The sequence below is a fragment of the Arachis hypogaea genome, chromosome 4 (assembly GCF_003086295.3).
Source record: "Arachis hypogaea cultivar Tifrunner chromosome 4, arahy.Tifrunner.gnm2.J5K5, whole genome shotgun sequence".
Taxonomy (NCBI): Eukaryota; Viridiplantae; Streptophyta; class Magnoliopsida; order Fabales; family Fabaceae; genus Arachis; species Arachis hypogaea.
Genome location: NC_092039.1, coordinates 128,319,054 through 128,341,896, shown reverse-complemented (window position 1 = coordinate 128,341,896; position 22,843 = coordinate 128,319,054). Strand labels below are relative to the sequence as shown.

The following is a 22,843-nucleotide window of genomic DNA, read 5'->3' as shown; positions in this document are numbered from 1 at the left end:
TTGATTATTTGCTATTATATGTATAATTTTTCAAATAATGATTATTGAACAAAGAGATAATAATATATGATTAGATAATTATTTATACTTTAATCCAAAATTAAAGCCAAGTCTAAAAGAATAAATTCATTTTACAAAGATTTAAATATATATTTTTTTAGTGTTCGATCGGTGAGAAAAGTAGATTTTTTTATCTAAAACTATCACACACATATTTTTTAACCCTAATTTATAAAAATCTACTTCAAATATTTGCTAAATTAAACACGAATTTATCTCGTCGGAAAGAACGTCGAAATCCTCTTCAGAAGAAGTTTGGACTTTACGTTGAGACCCAAATCACATCAATTTTAAGTAATTTTTGGAATAATAATGATGTATAAAAAAAATTATATTTACATTAACATGTAAAAAAAAACCTAGTTCTTTAAAATAAAAATAAATAAATAAATAAGGATAGAAAAGTTTCTTATTTCTTACTGAATCTGTTAACCTCAACAAGAATTTTTTTTTTTTTTCACATGTCAGTAGGTACCCGATTGAAAGTAAATCGGGTGGATCCAAATACGGTATTCCCTTATCTTCACTTCAGTTTCACTTCTGCTTATCTCTCTGTCTGTCACTCTCTTCAAACTTCAAAGCAGCATTTAGAACTCAGAAGACAGACATGTTGTCCATGGCACTTCTTCAGCCAAACGTGGTTCCCACTCTCTCTCTAAAGCCTTCAACTTTTCCATCGCAATCTCAAAGCCTCACCCTTAGACCCCTCAAAGCCTCATCCTTTCCCAATCCAAAGCCCTTCTTCTCTTCTTCAACACCAAACCCTTCAAAGCTCTCTGCTTTTGCGGCACAATCTGAAACTGCTCAACAAATTGTTGCCGAAGATGATGCCACTTCTTCAGATTCCCCTCCCCAGCCTCAGGTTCATCCACCCCTTTCAAAAGGGACATTTTTCTGATTAATTTAAAAGTTTTTTTTTTCTGTGTTATGATTAAGTTATTTGTAGATAAGCATAATTGATTATATGTATGTAGGACAATCATGTAATTCCTGTTAGTACTTTCGAGTTTCAAAAGGGGTGCAGAAATTTCAGGATAATATATATGTGGAGAGTCATGAATATCATTTTTATTCTCTAATTTATTTTATTCTTTTAAATCTCAAGTTCTGTGTTCATTTGAGACTTAAGCTCCATTTGAAATAGTACAATATTCAGTACTTTAAAAGGGGTGCAGGAATCTCACGATAAAATGTAGCATTTTAAGTAATGGAAATAGTGCTCATTACCTAAATTTACCTTTCCATAATAATATTATTCTGACAGTTTGCATTTGATATTGTTGGTGTGATTCAGAAGCTTGGAGTGGTAGTGAAGCCAACGGAGAAGCCAAGACTTGTGTTGAAGTTCATATGGATGGAGAAGAACATTGGCATTGCACTTGATCAAATGATACCAGGGCATGGAACTATCCCTCTGAGCCCTTATTACTTTTGGCCAAGGAAAGATGCTTGGGAAGAGCTCAAGGAATTGCTTGAGAGCAAGCCTTGGATATCTCAGAAGCAGATGATCATTCTCCTCAATCAAGCCACTGATATCATCAATTTATGGCAGCAGAGTGGTGGCAACCTCGCATAAGCTTCACTGTACAATATTTGTGGATGCAAACCAAACTTTTTCTTATTTTTCATTCTTCTTGTTTAATGTTTTTAGTGTCAATAGAATGTTCCCCTCTTAAAATTATGGTTATTCTGTTGTATTGCATTGCACTCTACATCTCTCTCTTTCTGCTTTGTTGCTATGTATTCCACACAAGTCACCAATTCTTTTAGATGAATCTTTATATCTGAATTTTGTAACCCCCACTTTTACTCCAAGTTCAGAGAAAATATACCACTTATGCATGTGTAGTTGTGTAGACAACAAAAGAAGATAACAAAAGACCACATTTGGTAATGCTAGGTAATCAATGACTTTTTTGGACAATATGAACAATCACCAATAAAATAAAAACATACTACACTTTCAAATTACTCACCTAAATCTTAATATTAGAATCACCATTCGCACATCTAGTAAAATAAACATTTGATATATCTATTGTTTACATTGTTTATCAATATTGTTGGTTACCTATACTTTTCCAGATAGAAATTATGCAGGTAAGTTGTGGAGACCTTGACATAGTGACAATTCATTTACCTCGGGATTAAGTAGAATGGATAGAAACCATTTTTAAGTGTAGTGTAGGTGAATTGATGATATTGTAATGTTTAGGATTAGAGATTCTCTAATTCATCTAACCAAAAAAAAAAATTAGGTGAGGTAAGACAATTCATAGTTCCTCTAACATCCTCTTGAAGGATTTTTTCTTAGTTCAGAAATGAATAATTTCATAACAAAAGTTGATAGTTATTTACATAAAGTTGGTAATTATTAATTAAGATGTTAATACTTATGTGTATACTATAAAATAAACTATTAAATTATTTTATATGTATTTATATATAAATATATAATAATTGATTTAGTGATTAAATTTTTGTATATATATCATATTTGTTTAATATTTTTAGCGTATGCTAAGTAATCTGACAGGTCAAGAATTAATCTGTTACGAATCAGAATTCCGTTTAAAACTTTGCTGCAAAAGACGAGATTTGAACTTGAAATAATTATTAGAAAAAAAATTAAATACTTCTCAAGTTGGGCTATTTACATTGGATCTCGAAGACTGGAAAATAAGCCCAATCCCACTGTAAAAGTGAAGCGTCAATGTTGTAAATAGAAGCACTAGTGAAACTTTTGGCGCGTGTGTGCGTGCGTGTTACCACGGAGAAAGGTTGAAGCTTTGGTGTCGGGAAATGGAGGAAGAAAGCGACCCATTTCACTTCCTTTTCAACTTCTATGAAAACTCTTCTTCACAGGAACAACTCTTGCAAAGCATTCCATTTTGTGGTCAGGCCGCTGTTACCGTCGCCGACGGTGGTGGAAGCACTCAGGAGCAACACGACGTTTACCATACTCCGCCGGAGAACTCGTTGGTTTCCAGCTCCAACCACCAGCCTCGACAAGTGGAGTTTGTGGATCTCGATGATTATGATTCCGAAGAATCGGAGTGCGTCAATTTGGATTCGGGTTCTGCTTTAGGGTTTCCGAAGGTGGAACCTGGTGGAATCAAACGAAATGCTGTTGATGAAAGGGAACTGCGTTCTGATGAGTTGCAGGTGGAAAAACCGAAACTTTTGGAGCCACCATCAGGGAAAACAGACAATGTAAAGAAAAGGAAGAGCTCTCTTGTTTTCGATGTGTTGAGGACTCTAGCAGAAGCAGAGAAAGCACAGAAAGCACAGAAAGCTTCGGCTACTGCTACTGATGCTGGTGTTGATGCTGCTCGCTTGTTTGAAATCCTTGCAGGAAAGAGGAGAGGGTAACATAAAGAAAGGATATTTAACAAGTGCATGCTATTTTTTGAAATTGGAACATGTGTGTTGGGTTTTCATTTGAAATTCCAAAATCAATCAACTTTGTTCAAACCATTGTAGATGACTAGATGGTATATTTTGTGTGTATTTAGGGTGCTAATTTCGGTTTAGGATGTTGTAACTCTGCCAAGACCTTTAACTATCATATATATATATATATATATAGTTCTAATTTCGTTCTCTCTATTCATTCATAGGACCATATCCAAAAACTGTTGCATCTTAATTCCAAATGTTATACAAATGAAACAACAAATGTTTTTTAAAAATAAATAAAAGAATTGTTCATCTCTGTGCTCATCTTGTCCTAACTGACATGATCTTCCAATCTACATGATTATGCTGCGATTGACTCTGCTTTGGAACATAGGTTGGGATCAGGTTGAGGCCCATGTTGTTTCCACCGGCTATCTTGGTAAGGGTTTGGTCTTTCTTCAACAGAGTCTTAATTATTTGAATCTCCCTTGACCTTTTCATTGGGAATTAACTAGAGTTCCTTGATGATGGTCTTGATGTTATCTCTTGAATTTGGATTTTGAATTGAATGAAATTCTTCCAAGGCTTTGGTTCTATCCCATTAAATTGCTCATTTTTAAAAGTAATCAATTCCCTAATCAAGGTAAAAATGAGACGAGCATCAATCAATCCACATCTGCAAACGAGGCACAGTCAATGTCTTGAAGATTGATTCTCCCCATGTACAAATCATGTATATGATCAGCACATAGTGGAAGACACTTTTGGTCTAGGCTTTCATGAATTGTACCCATCCCTTGCACCCATTTCTCTTTATCTAGTGGATTTATATTCAAACATTTTTGCAGCAACCGAACCCTATAGAAGACTCTAGTTGTGTTGTCACAAAAGTGGGCAATACAAGGCGTTGGAGGCTCATCCGATGCCAATCTTATTACAGCCAAAGATAAAGCCCCATCTACAGGCTTTGGATCGGAGAGATTTCTGTCTCCCATCATTTTAACCTCTTTTTCAGTTGGAAAATACACTTCATCATTTCCATCCAAGTCATAGACTTTTAAATCTTTGCTAAAATTCTTTATCGCTTCGTGCTTAGTCGATTCGTGCTTCTCTGCTAATGTCAAGATACAAGAGAACCTCAAATGATAGCTCACAATAGTTTTGACTGCCTTGAAGTTGTGGCAACAACAATAGAAATCCAACCACCTTCTGGCAATGCCAGCATACCACTTGATAATATCTGTATCCTCGAGTGCAAACAAGAATTCAATCGGCCTCGGACGACCCATATGATTAGTAAAACCAACCAACTTCACAGCCTTTCTTATGAGTATTATTGGCGCCTCAACTTTCATACAAAGCCTAGTCAAATCTTCAAGTGTTCCCTTTGCATATCTTTCTTCCTCTTCTTTCCTCATTCTTTCCGCTTCCTCCTCTATTGCCTTCCTAGCTTTTACCGGATTTAAATATTTATCCACCTGCTCTTGGAAATTATCATAAGCATCAATAAGCTCAGGTGGTAACTGATTCCTAATGTGTGCTAAAGAAAGGAAATCACCACCTGATAGCTTTCGATGCCATTCTTGACACTCATCTATGTTATCCAGAAACTCTTGCACCACTTCATCAGCCCAAGATTTAAAAATTTCTCGGACCTCATTTTCAATGCTAAAGTCAAATTTGAACCCATCACTTTGCTTTGTCTTCTTATAAACATGCTTAAATATCTTCAACCCCAATATCCTTCTGTTCCTTTGTCTGGCATTTCTCAATTCCATGGCTCTAACTTCCTTCTGCCTAAGGTACTTTTTCCTCGCCCTGATTGCTTTCTCCGTCATAGGCCGGCGCAACACCGACGGCGGAACAGCCTGCAGCTCCATCCCAACAAACTCAATCTTCTCCTCCGTCGCGCTATGTATCGCCGTGTTCACTTTATCAACATCCAAACACAAATCAACTTCCAAACTCCTCAACAAACTATTCTTCAGCTCCATTGCCATCATCCTCTTCCCAGAAGTCACAAGAAGTATCTCATCCAAATACCTCACAGCATAAACCTTCACAGGCTTGTAATACACGCCACCATCGCTAGAACCAACCAGCTTCGGGTCCATTTCGCGACTCTCTCGATTCTCCCTAAGCCGTATCTCTTGAATCTCTCTGTCAAACTCATCAAAGTACACATTCATCAAAACAGAACACAATCCACATTCCTGAGGGAACCCTCTCCCAATCGAATTCCCACCAAGCTCAATCACCAAAACCTCACACTCAAACAACCTCTTTATCAATCCAATCAAAACGACATCGTTCAATTTCCGCTGAATAACAGAACACAGCCTCTCCACATGTTCATTCCCAAATCTATGACGGTTAAACCTAACCCTAAACCACCAAGAAGGATTCTCAACCGAGTTTTTCAAGTACCTCACAGCAGTGTGCCTTCCCATTCCGACGCGTCCACCATAGCAAAACGTCACAAACCGTTCATCGTACACTACTTCAAGAACCATCCTAACAGCCTCAACCAACACCTTCAGCTTCAAATTAGGGAGAACCAACGGTCCTAATGGCGAACCGTTTCCGGTTAGAATGACGCAGGAGGCCGCCACGTCGAACCGGTTCTCCCGGATCTCTCGGCACATTGACTCGACGCTGAACCGGGCCGAGACCGAGTCCAGGAGAGGGCGCGAACCGGGCAGTCGAGCGGAGGCGGAAAGGTTGTGGCAGGCGGTGAGGAGTACAGCGGGTAAAGCGACGACGTTTTGGAGAATGTTATTGAACTTGCCATGGGAGTAGTGGGAGAGGACGAGGGATTTGAGTTGGTGAGTTGTGAGGGGTTGTTGTTGGGTCTGGGGAAGTTGAAGGGTTGTGTAGGGCTTTAGAAGCTTTGGTATTCGGCGCATTATGTGGAGGTATGTGAGCATGGAAATTGCGACGGAGTGGAAACGGAGAAGGCTCTCAGAACTCACAAGGGTTTTTTTGGAAATATCGTCGACAGGGATAGGGGAACGGAGAAGGCTACTTTTTAAAAGTGTAGAAATTCAGGTGCAGTTACGACGACTGAGAATGATTTGATAAAAATTAAGTTAAATCGATTTCACTGAGTTTTTATCTTTTAAAAATTATATTCTTTCTTAAAAAATTTACATTTAATTTAAAAATTCAAATACTTTAAAAATTAGCAACACGAATTTTGGAAGGTTAAGTTCATAATTAGAAGACTACTAGTGCATGGTATTCTTTGAAATTGGAAGAAGAACCCAAGTGTTTATGTGTGTTGGATTTTCATTTGAAATTCCAAAATCAATCAACTTTGTTCAAACTATTATGATTTGGAAATTTCTAAATGAAAACCGACCCTGCTGTAGATGGTATATTGTGTGTGCATTTAGGGTGACAAGACCTTTAACTATCATATATGTATAGTTCTAATTTCGTTCTCTCTATTCATTCATAGGACCATATCCAAAAACTTTTGCATCTTAATTCCAAATGTTATACAAATGAAACAACAAATGTTTTTCAAAAATAAATAGAACAATTGTTCCTCTGTGTTCATCTTGTCCTAACTGACATGATCTTCCAATCTACATGATCATGCTGCGTTCGACTCTGCTTTGGAAAATGAGTTGTTGCTATTGGAGTTACGTTGGGACCAGGTTGAGGCCCATGTTGTTTCCACCGTCTATCTTGGTAAGAAGGGTTTGTTCTTTCTTCAACAGAGTCTTCATTATTTGAATCTCCCTTGACCTTTTCATTGGGAATTAACTTAGATTTCCTTGATGATGTTTTCATGCTATCTCTTGAATTTGGATTTTGAATTGAATGAAATTCTTCCAAGGCTTCTTTGGTTCTATCCTTGTTCCTATCATATGAACCCTCTTCCACGATTACATTCTTATGCTTAGGATCATTAGCACTGCTCCCTTGTTTCGTTTTCGTTTCACCTTGCCATTTGTTCTGCAATTTTACAAGAGAAATTAGGTTTCATTTCAGACTAAATCTCTATTTTGGTCCCTGAAATTCACGCGATTACCTATTTTGGTCCTTGAAATTTAAAATTACCTATATTGGTTCTCTAGATTCAAGTCCCGGCACCAATGTGGTCCCTCGAATCTTTCCGACGATGACTAGACAAACGGAATGCTGAGATGGCATCCTCCCTACTACGCTGGATGATGAGTAAACGACGTCGTTTACCCTTGGCATCCAAACAAGTCAGAAATGTCGTCGCTTTGTATATGAAGGAGAAGAAACGATGAAGACCCAAAATAAAGTATTCTTCTTCTCCTCTACTTCCACTATTCTTCATTTCTGACTTGTTTGGGTACTAAGGGTAAACGACATCGTTTACTCATCATCCAATGTAGTAGGGAGGGTGCTATATCAGCACTTCGTTTGCCTAGTCATCACCGGAAAGAGTCGAGAGACCATATTGGTGCCTGGATTTGAATCTGGAGGAGGACTAGTATAGGTAATTTTGAATTTCAGGGACCAAATTGAGTAATCGCGTGAATCTCAGGGACCAAAATGGGTATTTAGTCTTCATTTCACTTTGAAATGAAGCTATTCAATCAGTGCATGTTATTTCTCATGGAAAAGGTTTTCTTACCACATTTGTCAATATAGGTTCCTGCTCAAAATGCAAAGTAACACCAATTTCCGCAGCAATCTGCCTCAGCGCTTTCATTCTGATTTCCATGTTAGGCCCTCTTGTTGAAAGCTTTTCTATCATCTGTGTAAGGCAAGCAAATTTAAAAGTCATCAGCATGCTGCAATCATTCTCTTAAAACCATGCTCTAGCAATATCATTATAGAGCCAGCACCTTAGCATTCACTCCATTATTTCTATGCAACTCAATAGCTTCATCCGCAAACTCTTTCCCAAGCTTTGATGTCAAAATCTCTTGAATCTTGTGCAGTTCTGGAAATTCTCCACACCTTGAAGATGCAAAGATAAGGCTAGATGTTGCTTCCTTGAGCTCATTAGGAAAATCCCTAATGTAAACATTAATAACAAGTTAGTTTGATGCCAAATATTCACTCAACCACCATAGAATTGACAAGACTAAAAAATTAACCTGTTCTTCTCAAGTAGTCCTGCACTTTCTCTTAGGTAGTTACAGTCATTTTCTATCATATCAAACACATCCAGTATGTTCTGTTCTCTTATCCAATGCTCCACCTATTTGTAAGAATAACACAAATTAATAGAGGCATATATGTAGAGATATACATATTTTTGTTGGGTTTCCTATTATAAAGTTCCAAACAATAATAGAATATCTTATACGAAAATTTCACATGAATTTTTCATGCGTTGAATTTTACATTAGATCTCAAGATTAGTTCAGAAACCATGGTTTTCATGTAAAAGGATAATGAGGTTGGGATTTAGATTCTCTAAAATTTGAATTTCACTTTAGAGAGTAAAGTGTGATCTCTCACTATTGATTTCATAGGTGTGACCAAGAATAAATATGAAAGAGAAACTATTCAATGGTAGAAGATCACACTTTACTCTCTAAAATAAAATTCAAACTTTAGAGGATCCAAATCCATGAGGTTGGTGCTTACTCGAAGTAGAGCACGGTCATGGTAACCAAGGCGAAGGAGTTGAGCAGCATCAGAGTAGGCATAAGAAGCTCGAGCTTTGTGGTGGTTCTTCAAGATTGCAATCCTAGAGACAGCAAGTGTTGCCATGTTTCTTATTTTTGAAGTGAAGTTTTTTCCAAGCAGACCCATCTTTGATGTTTCCTCTTCAATTTCTTTGTTGTTTGGTGAAACAAAAATGACTATGATGCTGTGACAAGAGTTCAAATTGAATATGTGTAATGCCAAAACCTGCTAGCACTTAAATATATATTTATATGAATGATTTCAGAGTTTTGAATTGGTCTAGTCTTGAACTTGGGTAACTCTTATATATATACTTAGGTGCTTTCTTTTCTATTTTTAATTCATAGATGTCTAGAAATAGTTGATAGGTTCTTTTTAAGGTAGTTGTTTACTTGTTTCTTAGAGCTTTCATGACTCGTTATGGATACGACCTTTTCTCAATTTCTCTTGAAAGTTGAAACTTGTTTGAAAGGTCAATAGTCAAAACCTCAAAAGCATCATTCTCTTTATCTCTTCTAGTTAGCGTTTTTGAGGTAGTAATAATAATAATAAAATAAAAATTAATTATTTAGTCCAATTTGGTTGAAGAAGTATTATCTTTGGTAAGCCACACTACATATTTTGTTTTTGATATTGGAGTAGCAATAGTGTTTTTTTAAAATGTGGGTTGATGGGGTATTATTCTCAAATGTAGAACTGTTTAATTAGATAAATAAAAATTGGACAGTCCGATTTATGAGAAGTACAGAAATCGGACCGTCCGATTTGTGAGGATACAGAAATCAGACCAAGGGATTTGTGAAATTGGACCGAAGGATTTGTGAGAGAACAGAAATCGGACCGAGGAATTTCTGTTAAAAAATTAAAAAATTTGAAGTATAGAAATTAAACCCTCCGATTTGTTTATCTTCCACACTTTTAAAAAACACCAAAAATTACAATGTTAAAGTATATCACCACTTTTACTTCTATATATATAAAAAAAAGAGCCGCTACACTACCATGCCATTAAGTATTCTTTTTTATTTGCCATTTTGGCTGCTACTAAAGTAAAATAGATCAATAATAATTCTTGCATGCTAGAGTTTAATTCTTAGGCAGTCACAAACAAAACAGCATAGTACTCATCTATATGAGTGTCTTTTTAAGTCTTTATAATGAACTATAACTAAGAAAAAGAAATTAAAAGGAGATTAAAAATTAGTACACAATGTACCTATGTACCCACATTTATATATGATATCTAATCTAATTTAACAGTTTTAAAAAAGAATCAAAATAGATTATTACAGCTGTAATGAGGTGCGGTGAATGGTGGTGGCGGTGGCTTTGGTCAAGAGTAGCAGCCTACGTGTTTGGTAAATGGCAGAAGCCGAAAACAGAGAAAATTAAACATATCATTTACCTTTTTCTATTCTTCCACATCTTTTATGCTAAGCTTGCATGCATTCTTTGTATGAATAATGGATTCAAGCCTTTCTTAAAACCAAGTTAAATCTTAAAACTTAAAAATCCTATATTTCGCTACGTTAACATAAAAAGCAACGAAAAAAATTAAATAAATAGAAAGAAATAAATAATAAAATAATATTTACACCACCTTATACAGTTTCTTTTTTTTTTTTTTTAATAGTAATTAGGTTTTGGATCCTTCCACTCTCGGCTCGCAACAATGGCGACTCGTCACGCTCTCTTCCGTTCCTCCTCCTCCTCCGCCGCCTCCGCTGCCATTGTTCGGTCGTTCGCCACTACCTCGCACCACAACAACCACCGCCAGAACCACAAGTTCCTGGATTCCAATACCTTCCTCGGAAGCTGGCAGCCTCCGAAGGACCCGAACGAGGCTGAGGCGAAGCTGGCGATGCTTCGAAGGGACTACGCGAAGCAAGTGAAGGAGGTTCGCAAGCAGTACATCCACGAAATGGAGCTGCTTCAGATCGAGAAGCAGCGCAAGGACGAAGCTCGCAGAGAAGCCCTTAGAGTTGCCAATGAGGAGCGCAAGAAGCTCAAGGCCGAAGCTGCGCAAATCAGGGCTCAGGAGCGCAAGATCGCACAACAAGAATTCAGAGAAACACTCGTGCGTTTTTCTTTTCCTTCTTCCCTCCCCTCTATGAATTTCGCTGTGCACACCAAGTGTTCGATGGTTTGCTTATTTGTTGGTTTGAGCTAATATGCACGTCAAATGATTGTTAATTAGTCTCAGTGGATAATTAGGTAGATATATGTGCTCAATGTTGTGTTCGTGCAGACGAGGTGTTTGATCTAATGACTGAACTACTTTTGAAATAAGTGTTGTTTTCTTTCTTTGGAGCCATAATGGCTTGTTGTTTTCTTTTTTTGAAACTTGACTAGGCCTCAATCTGGCTTTGATTTTCCTTTCTGTGATATTCTCTTGCTTGGGCCAAATGTAAAGGGTTAGATTTTATCTTTTGCATTTGTATACCACACTATTGATTGACCCTTGTTCATTGTCATTGTTCATTACTTAGCTACGTAATCAACATTTCTAATATTATTGCCTTTATGGTCTTTGTTTTGTATTTAGCTGTCAGTTGGTTCATTCTGGTTTATACTTTACATTGCTAATCTGTCAAAAAATCCAGTTATAAAATAGGAACTAGTTTCATATTTGATTATGCAACATGTAGAAACAATAAAAATAAGTCAATAATCAGCTGACATGGAGTTTGGAGGTATAGTTTTTATATTTTGGAAGTCTAGTTTTCGAATCTTTCAGGTGTGCTAGAGAGATACTTGGACCTATTGTTGCACACAGCCTTGATTTCATGTGTTTAAGTTAAACCTCTTACAGTCTTTTGATGCGCTTACTGATGTGTCATTCTTATGAATCCAGTTAAAAGAAAGAGCTGAGAAACTTGAAAATTGGAGGATGAAGGTCAGAAAGCATGGTGAGAAGATGGCAGAAAAGAAAGAATTATTGCGTCGACAAAGCTCAATGTGGATCGATGAAGCTAATCTTGAGGCACAAATATTGGAATCCATCGTTTCCTTTCGCTGAGTCCCTTATACTTCCACATTTGTTATGGTTGGGATCAGTGTTGTGTTTTCTGTTACATAGAAGTTATATTTTTGTCCTATGTTCAATCAAGGTTGCATCATCATGCAAATAACTTATGCATTCGGAGTATGGTTAACCACTGCTACATTCAAGATGCATAATACACATGGAAATAAGTCTGGATATTTTTTGTTAGTCTTTGGGATTATGGAGCAATTTTACTAACGTACCAAGTTTGCATGCTTGAGTGTACAATGATTTTTCATTTTTTTCCCAATAGACGTGACTTGCTAGTGATTGCACTTGATGCATATATATACACTAATTTAGAACCATTGCAAAAACTAGTATTTTTCTTTAAGGTTACGCGATTTAGATTTTCGTTAACCCAAATGTTGTTTGGCTCACGGTTTCTTAGCGTGTAGAATTAATCAAACTACGAGCACCGCCAGTAAATGATGATAGCGAGATAATTATTTAGCATAAAGCTCGGTTACATTTTCCCTAAGCAATCAGGTATCAACAATTCCCACGGATTCTAATAACTAAATGTTGGTCATTGCAAGGTATTTGGGTTATGTCCAAACGAAGCACATAAATCATTCAACATAGATTTACATTTCACGTTAAACTTCAGTGAATTATTATGCAAATATTCTCCGTCAATGATTTTTGTTATTATTTTTTCTTTGTCAATTCATAGCTTTTTTGTTTCTCAGCTATCCACTGCTGACAACAAAGACCTTTGCTTTAGTGTTACACAGCAACTGAGCCCAGATATGAATTGAACTCGCACCGCTTTGTTAAAAGACCTAGTTAGATAATCACTAAATCACATTCTATGATTATAGGTGACGATAATTTATTTGATGGAGAAAGACAGACGCAATCCATCACCCTCAACAATCACGTTCTAAGATTTTAATAGCATAACTATTTGTTCCATCTTTTTCAAGTTTCCAAATCCTTCACTTAATAAAATAAGTTAAATGAAGTTAGAGAAAACAAAGCTGGAAAAAATTACGGCTGCAGAAGAATAAAAGCACCTATCGATTTCTTGGCATCTATATTTTCCAGTCAATGGTCTGAAATTAATAATCTACAGGCAGTATGGTTCACGAGGATCAATAATAAAGCTAAGCAAATAAGTATTGACATTGCCACTTCTCCAAAGAGTTCAGATGATAAGCAACGACATCAAAGGAGCATAGCTGGTGAAGATGAACAGAACCATCTTCTTAGTCTTCAAATTCATTCTGGTGATCCAAAAGATAGTTGGCTGCCAGGTCCTCGTTTTTGTTGCATGCAAAGAACACCTCCAACACAAGATCTCTATCAAATCCCATATCTTGAAGCTGCAAAAGAACAACATAGGGACAAGAATAAGATACTAACACTAGCAAGTAGTACATAAACAAATTTCAACGGAGAGCATTCTCAATGGCTTACCCTTTGAATAGCCTCATTCTCTTCTGGGGTGACAGTGATGGTCTGGGGCACTGCAGAAGCCAACTCACTTGGTAGATTCCTGATCAAACAATTCAAAACAACAGCCTTAGCATACTCATGTCTTATGAAGTCAATAAAATCCCAGATACATTGGGGACTCTGCATTTATACACACGGGGATTATAGGATGTGTTTACTCATACAATATGAATATGAATGGAAAACTTTTAAAAAAAAAAAGCTGCAGACTTTAGAAATTCATCATCTTACTCTTCTCCATCAGGTTCATTTATCAAGCGTAAGAAATCAGCCTGATGCTCTTGGATGAGCTGCATTAGGTGTGGATTTTGTCTACCCAATTCCTGAAGCATGGGCTGCAATGAAAGTAGAAAATAATTAACAACGTCCTTTAACTAGAGGAGACCCTAAACAATAATATTGCAAGTGGATCAACAAACACTAATATTACCTGCAAAATCTGGGGATTTGCTTGCACCATCGCTCTCAGGGCTTGGAACTGAAATGCCAAACAATCTCAGAAGTCAGAACAACATCAACAACAACAAATAATAAATACATAAATTTAAGATGTGACATAACACCCATATCTGAACAATGAAAGTAAAAATACCTGTTGACTGTTCCGCAGGAAATCCAAGTCGCCCGCATTTTCATTTGCACCCATATCAGGAATACCCTGTTCAAAATATTGCCAATTTACCACCCAATATTCATATTGTTTAAGTTATACTCAATGGCTACTATATACCTGGGGAAAGAGGTTGAGTGGGTTGGTGTTGGGCCCACCAGAAGGTGCAACCTGAGCTTGACCCTGAGCCTCACCTGAAGGGTTTGCTGCCTGCCCAATAGCGGGGGTTCTGGCAACTGCTGGTACTTCAGCTTGTTCAGGAATGCCCTAACAGATAAATGTTGTATCAATTATCCATATTTAACATGAACAAATAAAAAAACCCACAGTTCAAGAAATACTTACCGAATAGAGATACTCAACAGCTCTTTCAGGATTGTTAAATGCTGCACGAAGAGCACGGATAACAGTATCTCGATCCCAACTACCTCCCCCCATGTCTAGAATCTGTTGAATAGTCGATTCTAAATTGCTTCCTGAAATGAGGTTTGATGCTGCTTGGCCATAAATGCCGGCCACATCACTGCAACAACCAGAATATACAAAATCTTTATTTAAGTACCCACATTTGATGATGACTAAGCTAAATACTCATCTTATGCAGTGTCAAAGAAACAGAAGACCAAGATAAGATATTTGTCTACAAGAGGATAGCTGATAAGCTTCAAGGTTGGCACAAATGGTCAACTATCTTTAAGTACAAAACAGCTGTTCATGGTAGAGAAAATGGTAGGTACTCACCTGGCAGGAGTTGTAACAGGATTTTGCTCAGAATTGGATACTCCCCTGCAAAGAGAAGTACAAGAGATAGAGAATTTTACATAAAGACTTGAAAAAAGAATATTCAATTGCATTGAAACTTGGAGACAAGCAGATATGAACTCACTGTCCTACAGTTGAAGCAGGAGGTTGAGATGTTGAGGATGGCAATGAAGTGGGAGGCAAAGAACTCGCCGGTTCAGCTGCCTAAACGTGCAAGTCACATCCAAATGAAACAACACAAGAAGCTAAGAACAATGGAAATTTTGAAACTATAAAAATATAATATATAAACGAGAAACCAAACTGCAGAATATTTTTATTACGTCTGGTGATATTAAAAAAATGGCATCGACGTTCAGTATCTGTTTGACCAAACATATCAGCATAAACTCTTCCACGAGAGCACGACAAAAGCATTTTATACATGTCGCCAAAGGCGGCATATCTGTTTGACCAAACATATCAGCATACTCTTCCACAAAGAGCACGACAAAAGCATTTATACATGTCGTCAAAAGTGGTATTTCTGTTTGACCAAACATATCAGCATAAACTCTTCCAGAGAGCACGACAAAAGCATTTATACATGTCGCCTACGTGCATTGAAAGGACTAGACAAAACATGAATGAACATATATACATCAACTCACCATGTGTTATAGTTAACAAGAGTCAATACGTTTGACGAGTCCACTTATATAAGTAGGTAAAAAAGGTGCGTTAGAGAAAACTGAAAGTAGTTGCAAAGACAAATCATAAGCTGAAAATGTAATAGCCGTATTCACCTGTTTTGCGGATGCAGATGATGCAGTTGAGGCTTCACCTGATGATACCTTGCTCTACAATGACATCATTACAAATATTTAAGCTATAAGCTAAAGGTAAATAAATACTAATAAAGCATGAAAGGTTTCTCTTGTTCCCTTTCCTCAACCACAAGCAAAAGCATCAAGTTTTCTATCACACATCACTGCAACAAATTCATTGTTTTCCTATTAATATTCTTTCTCCCCAATAAATTCAAATAATTAAAACCAGGATTTCCAAGAAGGGGTACTCTTTCGTCCACCTTTCGGGAAACACATAAAGGAAACAAATCAACAATTCAATCCAAAAGTAGAATAACACCAATCATCAGTAATCACCTTGGATAGCATAATCACCACAAAACTATTCTCAGCAACTTTATTGTCTTCAAGGGTTGTGTCATCCTTAAGCACTTTCCCCTGATGAATAAGCATTTGTTGTGCAGCTGGATAAACTTCAGCACCTTGTTCTCTCTCTATATTTCTCTTCACATCAGCAACCTAACATTGACAATCCAAATATCCATTAATTCAATATATATATATATAATATATCAATTCCAATATTCGAGTAGTCAATTACCCTAAATACACAAAAAAATATGTTCATGAAAATCAAATCCTCCAACAGTGACATAAAAAATAATAATCATAATAGGGAAAAGCATAAACCTAATTAACAATGTTTTTGGCGTAGGAGAGCATTACCGTGTCTTGGGGTTGCACTTGGATTTCAAAGTGAGTTCCTTTAAGGGTCTTCACGTTAATCTTCATGTTGCAGTATATTTCCGGTGAGCTTCTCGGAGCACCGGTAACCACCGCAGGGCTGAGAGAGAGAGAGGTTAGTTTTTGTGTGCTTTGCTTCTTTTTGGGGAAAACAAGTTTGGAACTTTGTGTGGAAAGCTCTGTTGCACTTATATTTATCGGGATAGCCATGTCAACTGGGGAGTTATCCAGTGTGAACCTCACCACACCATGAAGTAACTCTATCACACTTAAACTCATGCCACGTGGTAACAATGTTTTGCAGCCCTAAGATACTCTTTTTTTTTTTTTTTCTTTTCACATACGTTAAATATTTTTGGCTTCATTCTTAAGTGTTACGTGTGAAAAATAAATACCAAATCAACCATTTATATAAAATATATAAAAAAATATTAAAAAATTAATAAAATTTATTATTTTTAATCAATAATTAATTAATAATATTTAAAATATAGACTAAAAATATATTAATATATTACTAAATTAAAAAAATTAAACTAATAACTAAAAATATTAATAAAAAAATAATAAATTCTACAGATTTTTAATTTTTTTATATGTATTAAAAATATATAAAATAATATATATAATGACTAATTTAATAATTATTTTTTTATATATATAATATTTTTTTATTTTCAGTAGCTTTTAAATTATGGACTTGTTTGGACTTGTTTGAGTGAGTTTATAAGAAAATATCTTTTTTCGAGTTATCTTTTTTAAAAAAATCTTATGGAGAAGTAAAAGTAATTTTATGTTTGGATATCTTATGCAAAAAAATCTTTTTATCTATCAATTATATTTAGGTATAACAATATAAAAGTATTTTTTTTGTTTATTTATTACATGAAAAACATATTTTTTCTAAGGAAAAAAGATCTTTTAAAAAAAAATGTAAATTACAGCTTCTCAAAAAAATATTTTTTTATTTTTCTAGTACTTTTACTTTTACTACTAGAAATTTGTCAAACACGCTAAAAAATAAAAAATAAAAAATTTTTTAAAAAAATTATTTTTTAACAAAATAATAACACCCAAACAAGGACTATATGTTCGTTAAATTTGTCACAAAACCCTCACATAGAGATAATTTTGATATCACAGAATATGAAGCCTTTATTAAAAAAGAAAAAAAAATTATTTGCTTAGATTGGTTGAAATTTGGCTATTCGATGCCTTTATCACTTTAAGTTTTGATGGTTGAAGATGTTGAGACACTAATGGGTTGTTAAATAGGTGGTAAGCTGCTTAATCTCCAAGAAAAATAGTTGAAAATGGGATTAATTAAAAGTGTTGTATGGCCATGAATTATGAAAATTGAAAAAGAATGCCACTAACGAACCATTTCATTGTTAAAAGAAATGTTGAAAACAAATTAATAAAAGAAATTTCTAAATTCTTCTCACCTTTTGGATAGAATTGAAATAGAGCTTTAAAACACGCAACAAGGAAAGCAAGGCAAACCAGCAAAGAATATACCTGTCCTCATAACTTGGAGCAAGTGTGTTAATATAAAGTTATGCCGTTTGCTAAAAAACTAAGGGTACACTATGAAATTGTGCAAAAAATTATTAGAATTTTGGTTGAAGTTTGTTAAAATTTTTAAAATATTCTTAAATTTTATTTTATTTTAATTTTATTCTTAAAACTTTTTATTTATAACAAATTAAATATACTTTTAGCGGTTAATTTTTTAAAAAATTTAACTAAGTAATAATTGTTATGAAATTATTTTAATTTTTTAATTTGTTTGTGGTAATACATATATTAATTATAATCACAAATTATGCTATTTCAAATTAAATGACTTATATAATGGTGATCTCATTTATTGTTATAAATGCTAAATTGAATAAGTCATAATTACTTTTGATTTAGAATTAAATGAGAATAAAACCAGATATTATCTTTTGTTCTTTAGATAATTATCTTTTAGATTTTAGATATATTATCTTTTGGACTGTAAATACTATTTTATTTGGGATTTAGGGTTTAATGGGTGACATGCTCAAATATAAATAGTACCTTGAGGTTTTGGTCCCAACATACCGTCTTTGTCGCTCTTTCCCATCAAAAGTGTTACAATTTAGCCATAGGGATACAGAAGGTTTTGATTGAGGAAGATCGAAAAAATCACAACATCTTTGGTGATTCAATATGGATGATCTGAGTTAATGAAATAATTTATTCCAATAATAATTTCGTAAGAATAACTTTTAACATAAGTAAATCTAACATAATTATCATACATTATTGCTTGATTAGTGTGTGTAAACTATGCACTTCTTTTTGTTTGTGTTCTTTTTTCTTTACGTGTTTCTTCTTTCTTATTTTTTTATTGTTGTTGTTGCACTTTTTTTATTTCTCTTTTTTATGTTATTGCAATATTTTTAATTTCTTTTTTTATTTAATTTTTTTTATTTTTTTTAAGAGAATGAAACCAAAAAAAATTATGAGAAAATGAAACAAAAAAGAGAAGATGAAGAAGAAAAAGAAGAAGATGATGACGATAGCACAGAAGAAAAAGAGAAGAGTTTTGAATTATACAAAATTTATCAGAAAATAACATCAAAATTTTTTAAAGAGTAAAGTATCGTTTTTGTCCCCAACGTTTGGGGTAAGTCCTATTTGTGTACCTAACGTTTAAATCATTCTATTTGTATCCTTAACGTTTATAAAAGTGATTCAATGTTATCATACTATCAATTATACTAACAAATCAGATTATATTTTTCAATTATTCTCACTTGGATATATTCATTCTCAATTAGGTCTCACTTGGATATGGTCGATTTTAATATTATACCCACTATTTGTGTTTAAATTCAATTATGTCCTTAGAAAAGTGAATTATGTAAATGTTATAGGAATTAGTTTTAACATTTGATGAGCTATATTTCGGAATAGATCATCGATTCTATCCCAAACATTTATATTCTAACTTCAAGAAGAGGTTTTTAAAACTCAAACTAAAGCGTTCATGATGTGTAATTGACGGCAGGATAACATTGAATCACTTTTACAAACGTTAGGGATACAAATAGGACGATTTAAACGTTAGGGACACAAATAGAATTTACCCCAAATGTTGGGGACAAAAACAATACTTTACTCTTTTTTAAATTTAACACAAGAAATTTCTAAATTTTTATACCAAATTTTTTTAATGATGACACGAAAAATTTCTTAACTGATTAGAAGTTATCAGAAACAAAAATAATACCAAAATTTCTTAAAAATAGCATCAAAATTTCTCAACTATAGCATTAAAATTTCTCCTAACATATATTTTTCTTCTATTTCTTTTTTTCATATTTTGTCTTTTTTTTTTCTTCTAATGTATGTTCTTGTTCTTCTTTGTCATGTTTTATTATTGATACAATTCTTTTTTGTATCTTATGTTTCATTTTAAAAATTGAAAATTTTATCTAAACAAAATCATTTTTAAGTTGAATTATATACTCTTAAGTTCAGTCACCAAAAAAATATACTCTTAAGTTCTAAGCAATAAATTACCTTACAATCTTGCGTGGAGATCAATTTAAGTTTTATGTTTATTTTGATAATATTTTTGTATTTTATATATATAACAAATTTTAATATTATTTTTATTTTATTTGTGTTTTATATAAAAAATTTTGGTTTTTTTTATCATCATTATTATCATCAATTTTTGTGTTTTGTTTTTCTTATTTGTTCTTCTCTTTTATAAAATTTTTAAAAAGCATAAAAAAAATTGTATAAGAAAAAAAAGAAAACAATGTCGTAACGACGATAATAACCATAATAAAAAAAAAGGAGAAAAATCAATTAAGAAAGGAAGAAAGAACGATTGTACATACAATGGTTGAACTTGATTACGTAAAATATTTTGATTGTCTAGAATTATTGGTTAAATAAATATGAAACAATAATCTCCATATGTAATTGTAGAAATCTTCTATACTTTCTTTAGAAGGAGACGGTTGTCACCCTTGTCATTGATTATTACTTAATTATTGGATCATTTTGAAGAGGTACATAAATCATTAACCATAAATGATGAGAATCACTATGGATAGCATGGGTATAATATTTTCTTTTTATATTGTTTACCATATATAATTTCGATTTAAATGACCGATATATAACCAGTAAAATCAATTCATAGTAATAAAGGAACATATTGATTGATTTCTAGGTAAAGATGAATATATTTTCCAGTCAATGGTGTGAAGTAATCTAATCTACCTTTTGTACAATGTGTACGCTATATGAAATTACAAAATGAACATCTCCCATACTATCTAGAATAACCATTCGAATACTAGAAATAATAAACATCTTTTCAAAAGTTTAAACTGATTTTCGGATCTAAAACTCTAATACCATGTCATGATACCACACATCCCAAAAACTTCAGCTGATGGAAAAAGGTAACACTAACAATTATATCTCTAATACTCCATAAACCTCCATTGTACACATTGTATAAATATTTCATTGACTCCTCATACTTTCCCTAAATATTAACATTGGCACTTGTCCAGAGTCCAAAATCAAATGAAATAGAATCTTTGATTAGTCCTCAAATTCATTCTGGTGATCTAAAAGATATAGTTGGCTGCCAGATCCTCGTTTTTGTTGCATGCAAAGAACACCTCCAATACAAGATCTCTATCAAATCCCATATCTTGAAGCTGCAAAAGAACAACATATTAGGAACAAGAATAAGATACTAACACTAGCAAGTAGGACTCATCATAAACAAACTTTGAATAGCCTCATTTTCTTTTGGGGTGACAGTGATGATATGGGGCATTGCTGAAGCTAACTCACTCGGTAGATTCCTGATCAAGCAATTCAAAACAGCAGCCTTAGCAGACAAGCTTCTTAATTTAACAGTTCATAGTCATACAATATAAAATGGAAAAGATGAAACAAAAGGCTACAAACTACAAACTTAAGTCATTCATCATCTTACTCTTCTGCATCAGATTCATTTATCAGCTTGATGCTCTTGGATGAGCTGCATTAGATGTGGATTTTGTCTTCCCAATTCTTGAAGCATGGGCTGTATTGGAAAGATGAAAATAATCAATCATGTTCTTGAAAATCAAGGAGGTCCTAATCACCAATTGTAGTAACTGAATCAACAAAAAACACCTGCAAAATCTGAGGATTCGCTTGCACCATTGCTCTTAGTGCTTGGAACCGAAATGTCAAACAATCACATTAAAATAATAAAACTAATAATAGTAATAAAATAATAAATGTGTTCCGGCCCAATCCATTACGGACCCTAGGTCCAACTACAAATCTCCGACCCACTGGGTTGACCGACTCGAACACAAAAGCAACCCACGCGTCACCTCCCGTACCACAGAAGAAATTTGGACAGCTAGCAGAAGCTTTCAGGCGAATGGGTCTAATCGCAGAGAGCTCACTTGTGTACGGAGTATAAATGGGGAGTGTCCTACCCCTTCCCAAAGGTACGTTACCCTTCTTATCCTAATTAGTTGTCTTTTCGTACGGATATTGACTTTAGCATTGGAGTGTCCTTACAAGTGGCCCCACCTGCTGACATACCGATAAATAGGCCGAATGCATCGCTCCAGTAGCTCATGTTCAGGTCCCGATCATCTCACCCTTTTGCTCCATCATCGACCTCACCCGATCCATCGAACACCTGAAAAACCTAACAAAATGCATTAAAAGTTTAAGATGTAACATAGCTCCCGTTATAAATCAATGGAAATACCTGTTGACTGTTTCGCAAGAAATCCAAGTCACCCGCATTTTCATTTGCACCCATATCAGGAATCCCCTGATCAAAATATTGTCAATTTACCATCCAATATTGTTCATGTTTTACTCAGTAGTTAGTATATACCTGGGGAAAAAGATTGAGTGGGTTGGTGTTGGGCCCACCAGAAGTCTGAGCCTGCTGGGCCTGAGCCTGTACTGGAGGGTTTGATGCCAGCCCACCAGTGGGGGATCTGGCAACTGTTGGTACCACTTCAGCTTCTTCAAGAATTTAAAGGAAAAAATAATGTATGAGTGTATCAATTTAAAGAAACATCAAGGATTATGCATCATTAGAATTGAAATAGCAAAGGCTAGGAGCAATAATGCATGAATCATGAATGGGTTGAATTCAAATCAAGTGATAAGGGGTTGAGTCTCTAAAAAAATTATTAAACAGAAGAAACTATCTATCACTTCATCATCTAAAAGCATTCACATTTAACATCAGCACCTTGTACTTCTTCTGTGTTTTTCTTCACATCAGCAATCTCACATCAGAAATCTCACATTAATAATTCACATACC

General features: G+C 34.6%; 5 protein-coding genes across 5 annotated transcripts; 2 read left to right on the top strand and 3 right to left on the bottom strand.

Moving 5' to 3' along the window:
• The first annotated feature begins 512 nt into the window (after positions 1–512).
• LOC112744980 (small ribosomal subunit protein cS23-like) lies at positions 513–1,857 on the top strand. The gene is made up of 2 exons (XM_072234249.1): positions 513–922; positions 1,355–1,857. Exons 1-2 carry the CDS (start codon positions 668–670, stop codon positions 1,634–1,636), a joined length of 537 nt encoding a protein of 178 aa, XP_072090350.1. The 5' UTR covers positions 513–667; the 3' UTR covers positions 1,637–1,857.
• A 797-nt stretch (positions 1,858–2,654) lies between these two features.
• LOC112744977 (nuclear intron maturase 3, mitochondrial-like) lies at positions 2,655–6,386 on the bottom strand. Its single transcript, XM_072236265.1, has one exon. The coding sequence runs from the start codon at positions 6,384–6,386 to the stop codon at positions 4,125–4,127; it is 2,262 nt and encodes a 753-aa protein (XP_072092366.1). The 3' UTR covers positions 2,655–4,124.
• A 499-nt stretch (positions 6,387–6,885) lies between these two features.
• Positions 6,886–9,370, bottom strand: LOC112744978 (uncharacterized). The gene is made up of 5 exons (XM_072236266.1): positions 9,040–9,370; positions 8,544–8,647; positions 8,289–8,460; positions 8,075–8,197; positions 6,886–7,422 (listed from the first exon to the last, which is right to left on the bottom strand). Exons 1-5 carry the CDS (start codon positions 9,205–9,207, stop codon positions 7,018–7,020), a joined length of 972 nt encoding a protein of 323 aa, XP_072092367.1. The 5' UTR covers positions 9,208–9,370; the 3' UTR covers positions 6,886–7,017.
• A 1,073-nt stretch (positions 9,371–10,443) lies between these two features.
• On the top strand, positions 10,444–12,295 carry LOC112744976 (uncharacterized). Its single transcript, XM_072236264.1, has 2 exons — positions 10,444–11,158; positions 11,936–12,295. The coding sequence occupies exons 1-2, from the start codon at positions 10,754–10,756 to the stop codon at positions 12,098–12,100; spliced, it is 570 nt and encodes a 189-aa protein (XP_072092365.1). The 5' UTR covers positions 10,444–10,753; the 3' UTR covers positions 12,101–12,295.
• An 832-nt stretch (positions 12,296–13,127) lies between these two features.
• Positions 13,128–16,781, bottom strand: LOC112744975 (ubiquitin receptor RAD23d-like). Its single transcript, XM_072236263.1, has 12 exons — positions 16,475–16,781; positions 16,106–16,267; positions 15,746–15,799; positions 15,085–15,164; positions 14,940–14,984; positions 14,544–14,721; positions 14,319–14,465; positions 14,181–14,246; positions 14,019–14,066; positions 13,820–13,923; positions 13,550–13,628; positions 13,128–13,455 (listed from the first exon to the last, which is right to left on the bottom strand). Exons 1-12 carry the CDS (start codon positions 16,769–16,771, stop codon positions 13,339–13,341), a joined length of 1,377 nt encoding a protein of 458 aa, XP_072092364.1. The 5' UTR covers positions 16,772–16,781; the 3' UTR covers positions 13,128–13,338.
• Between the last annotated feature and the right edge of the window lie 6,062 nt (positions 16,782–22,843).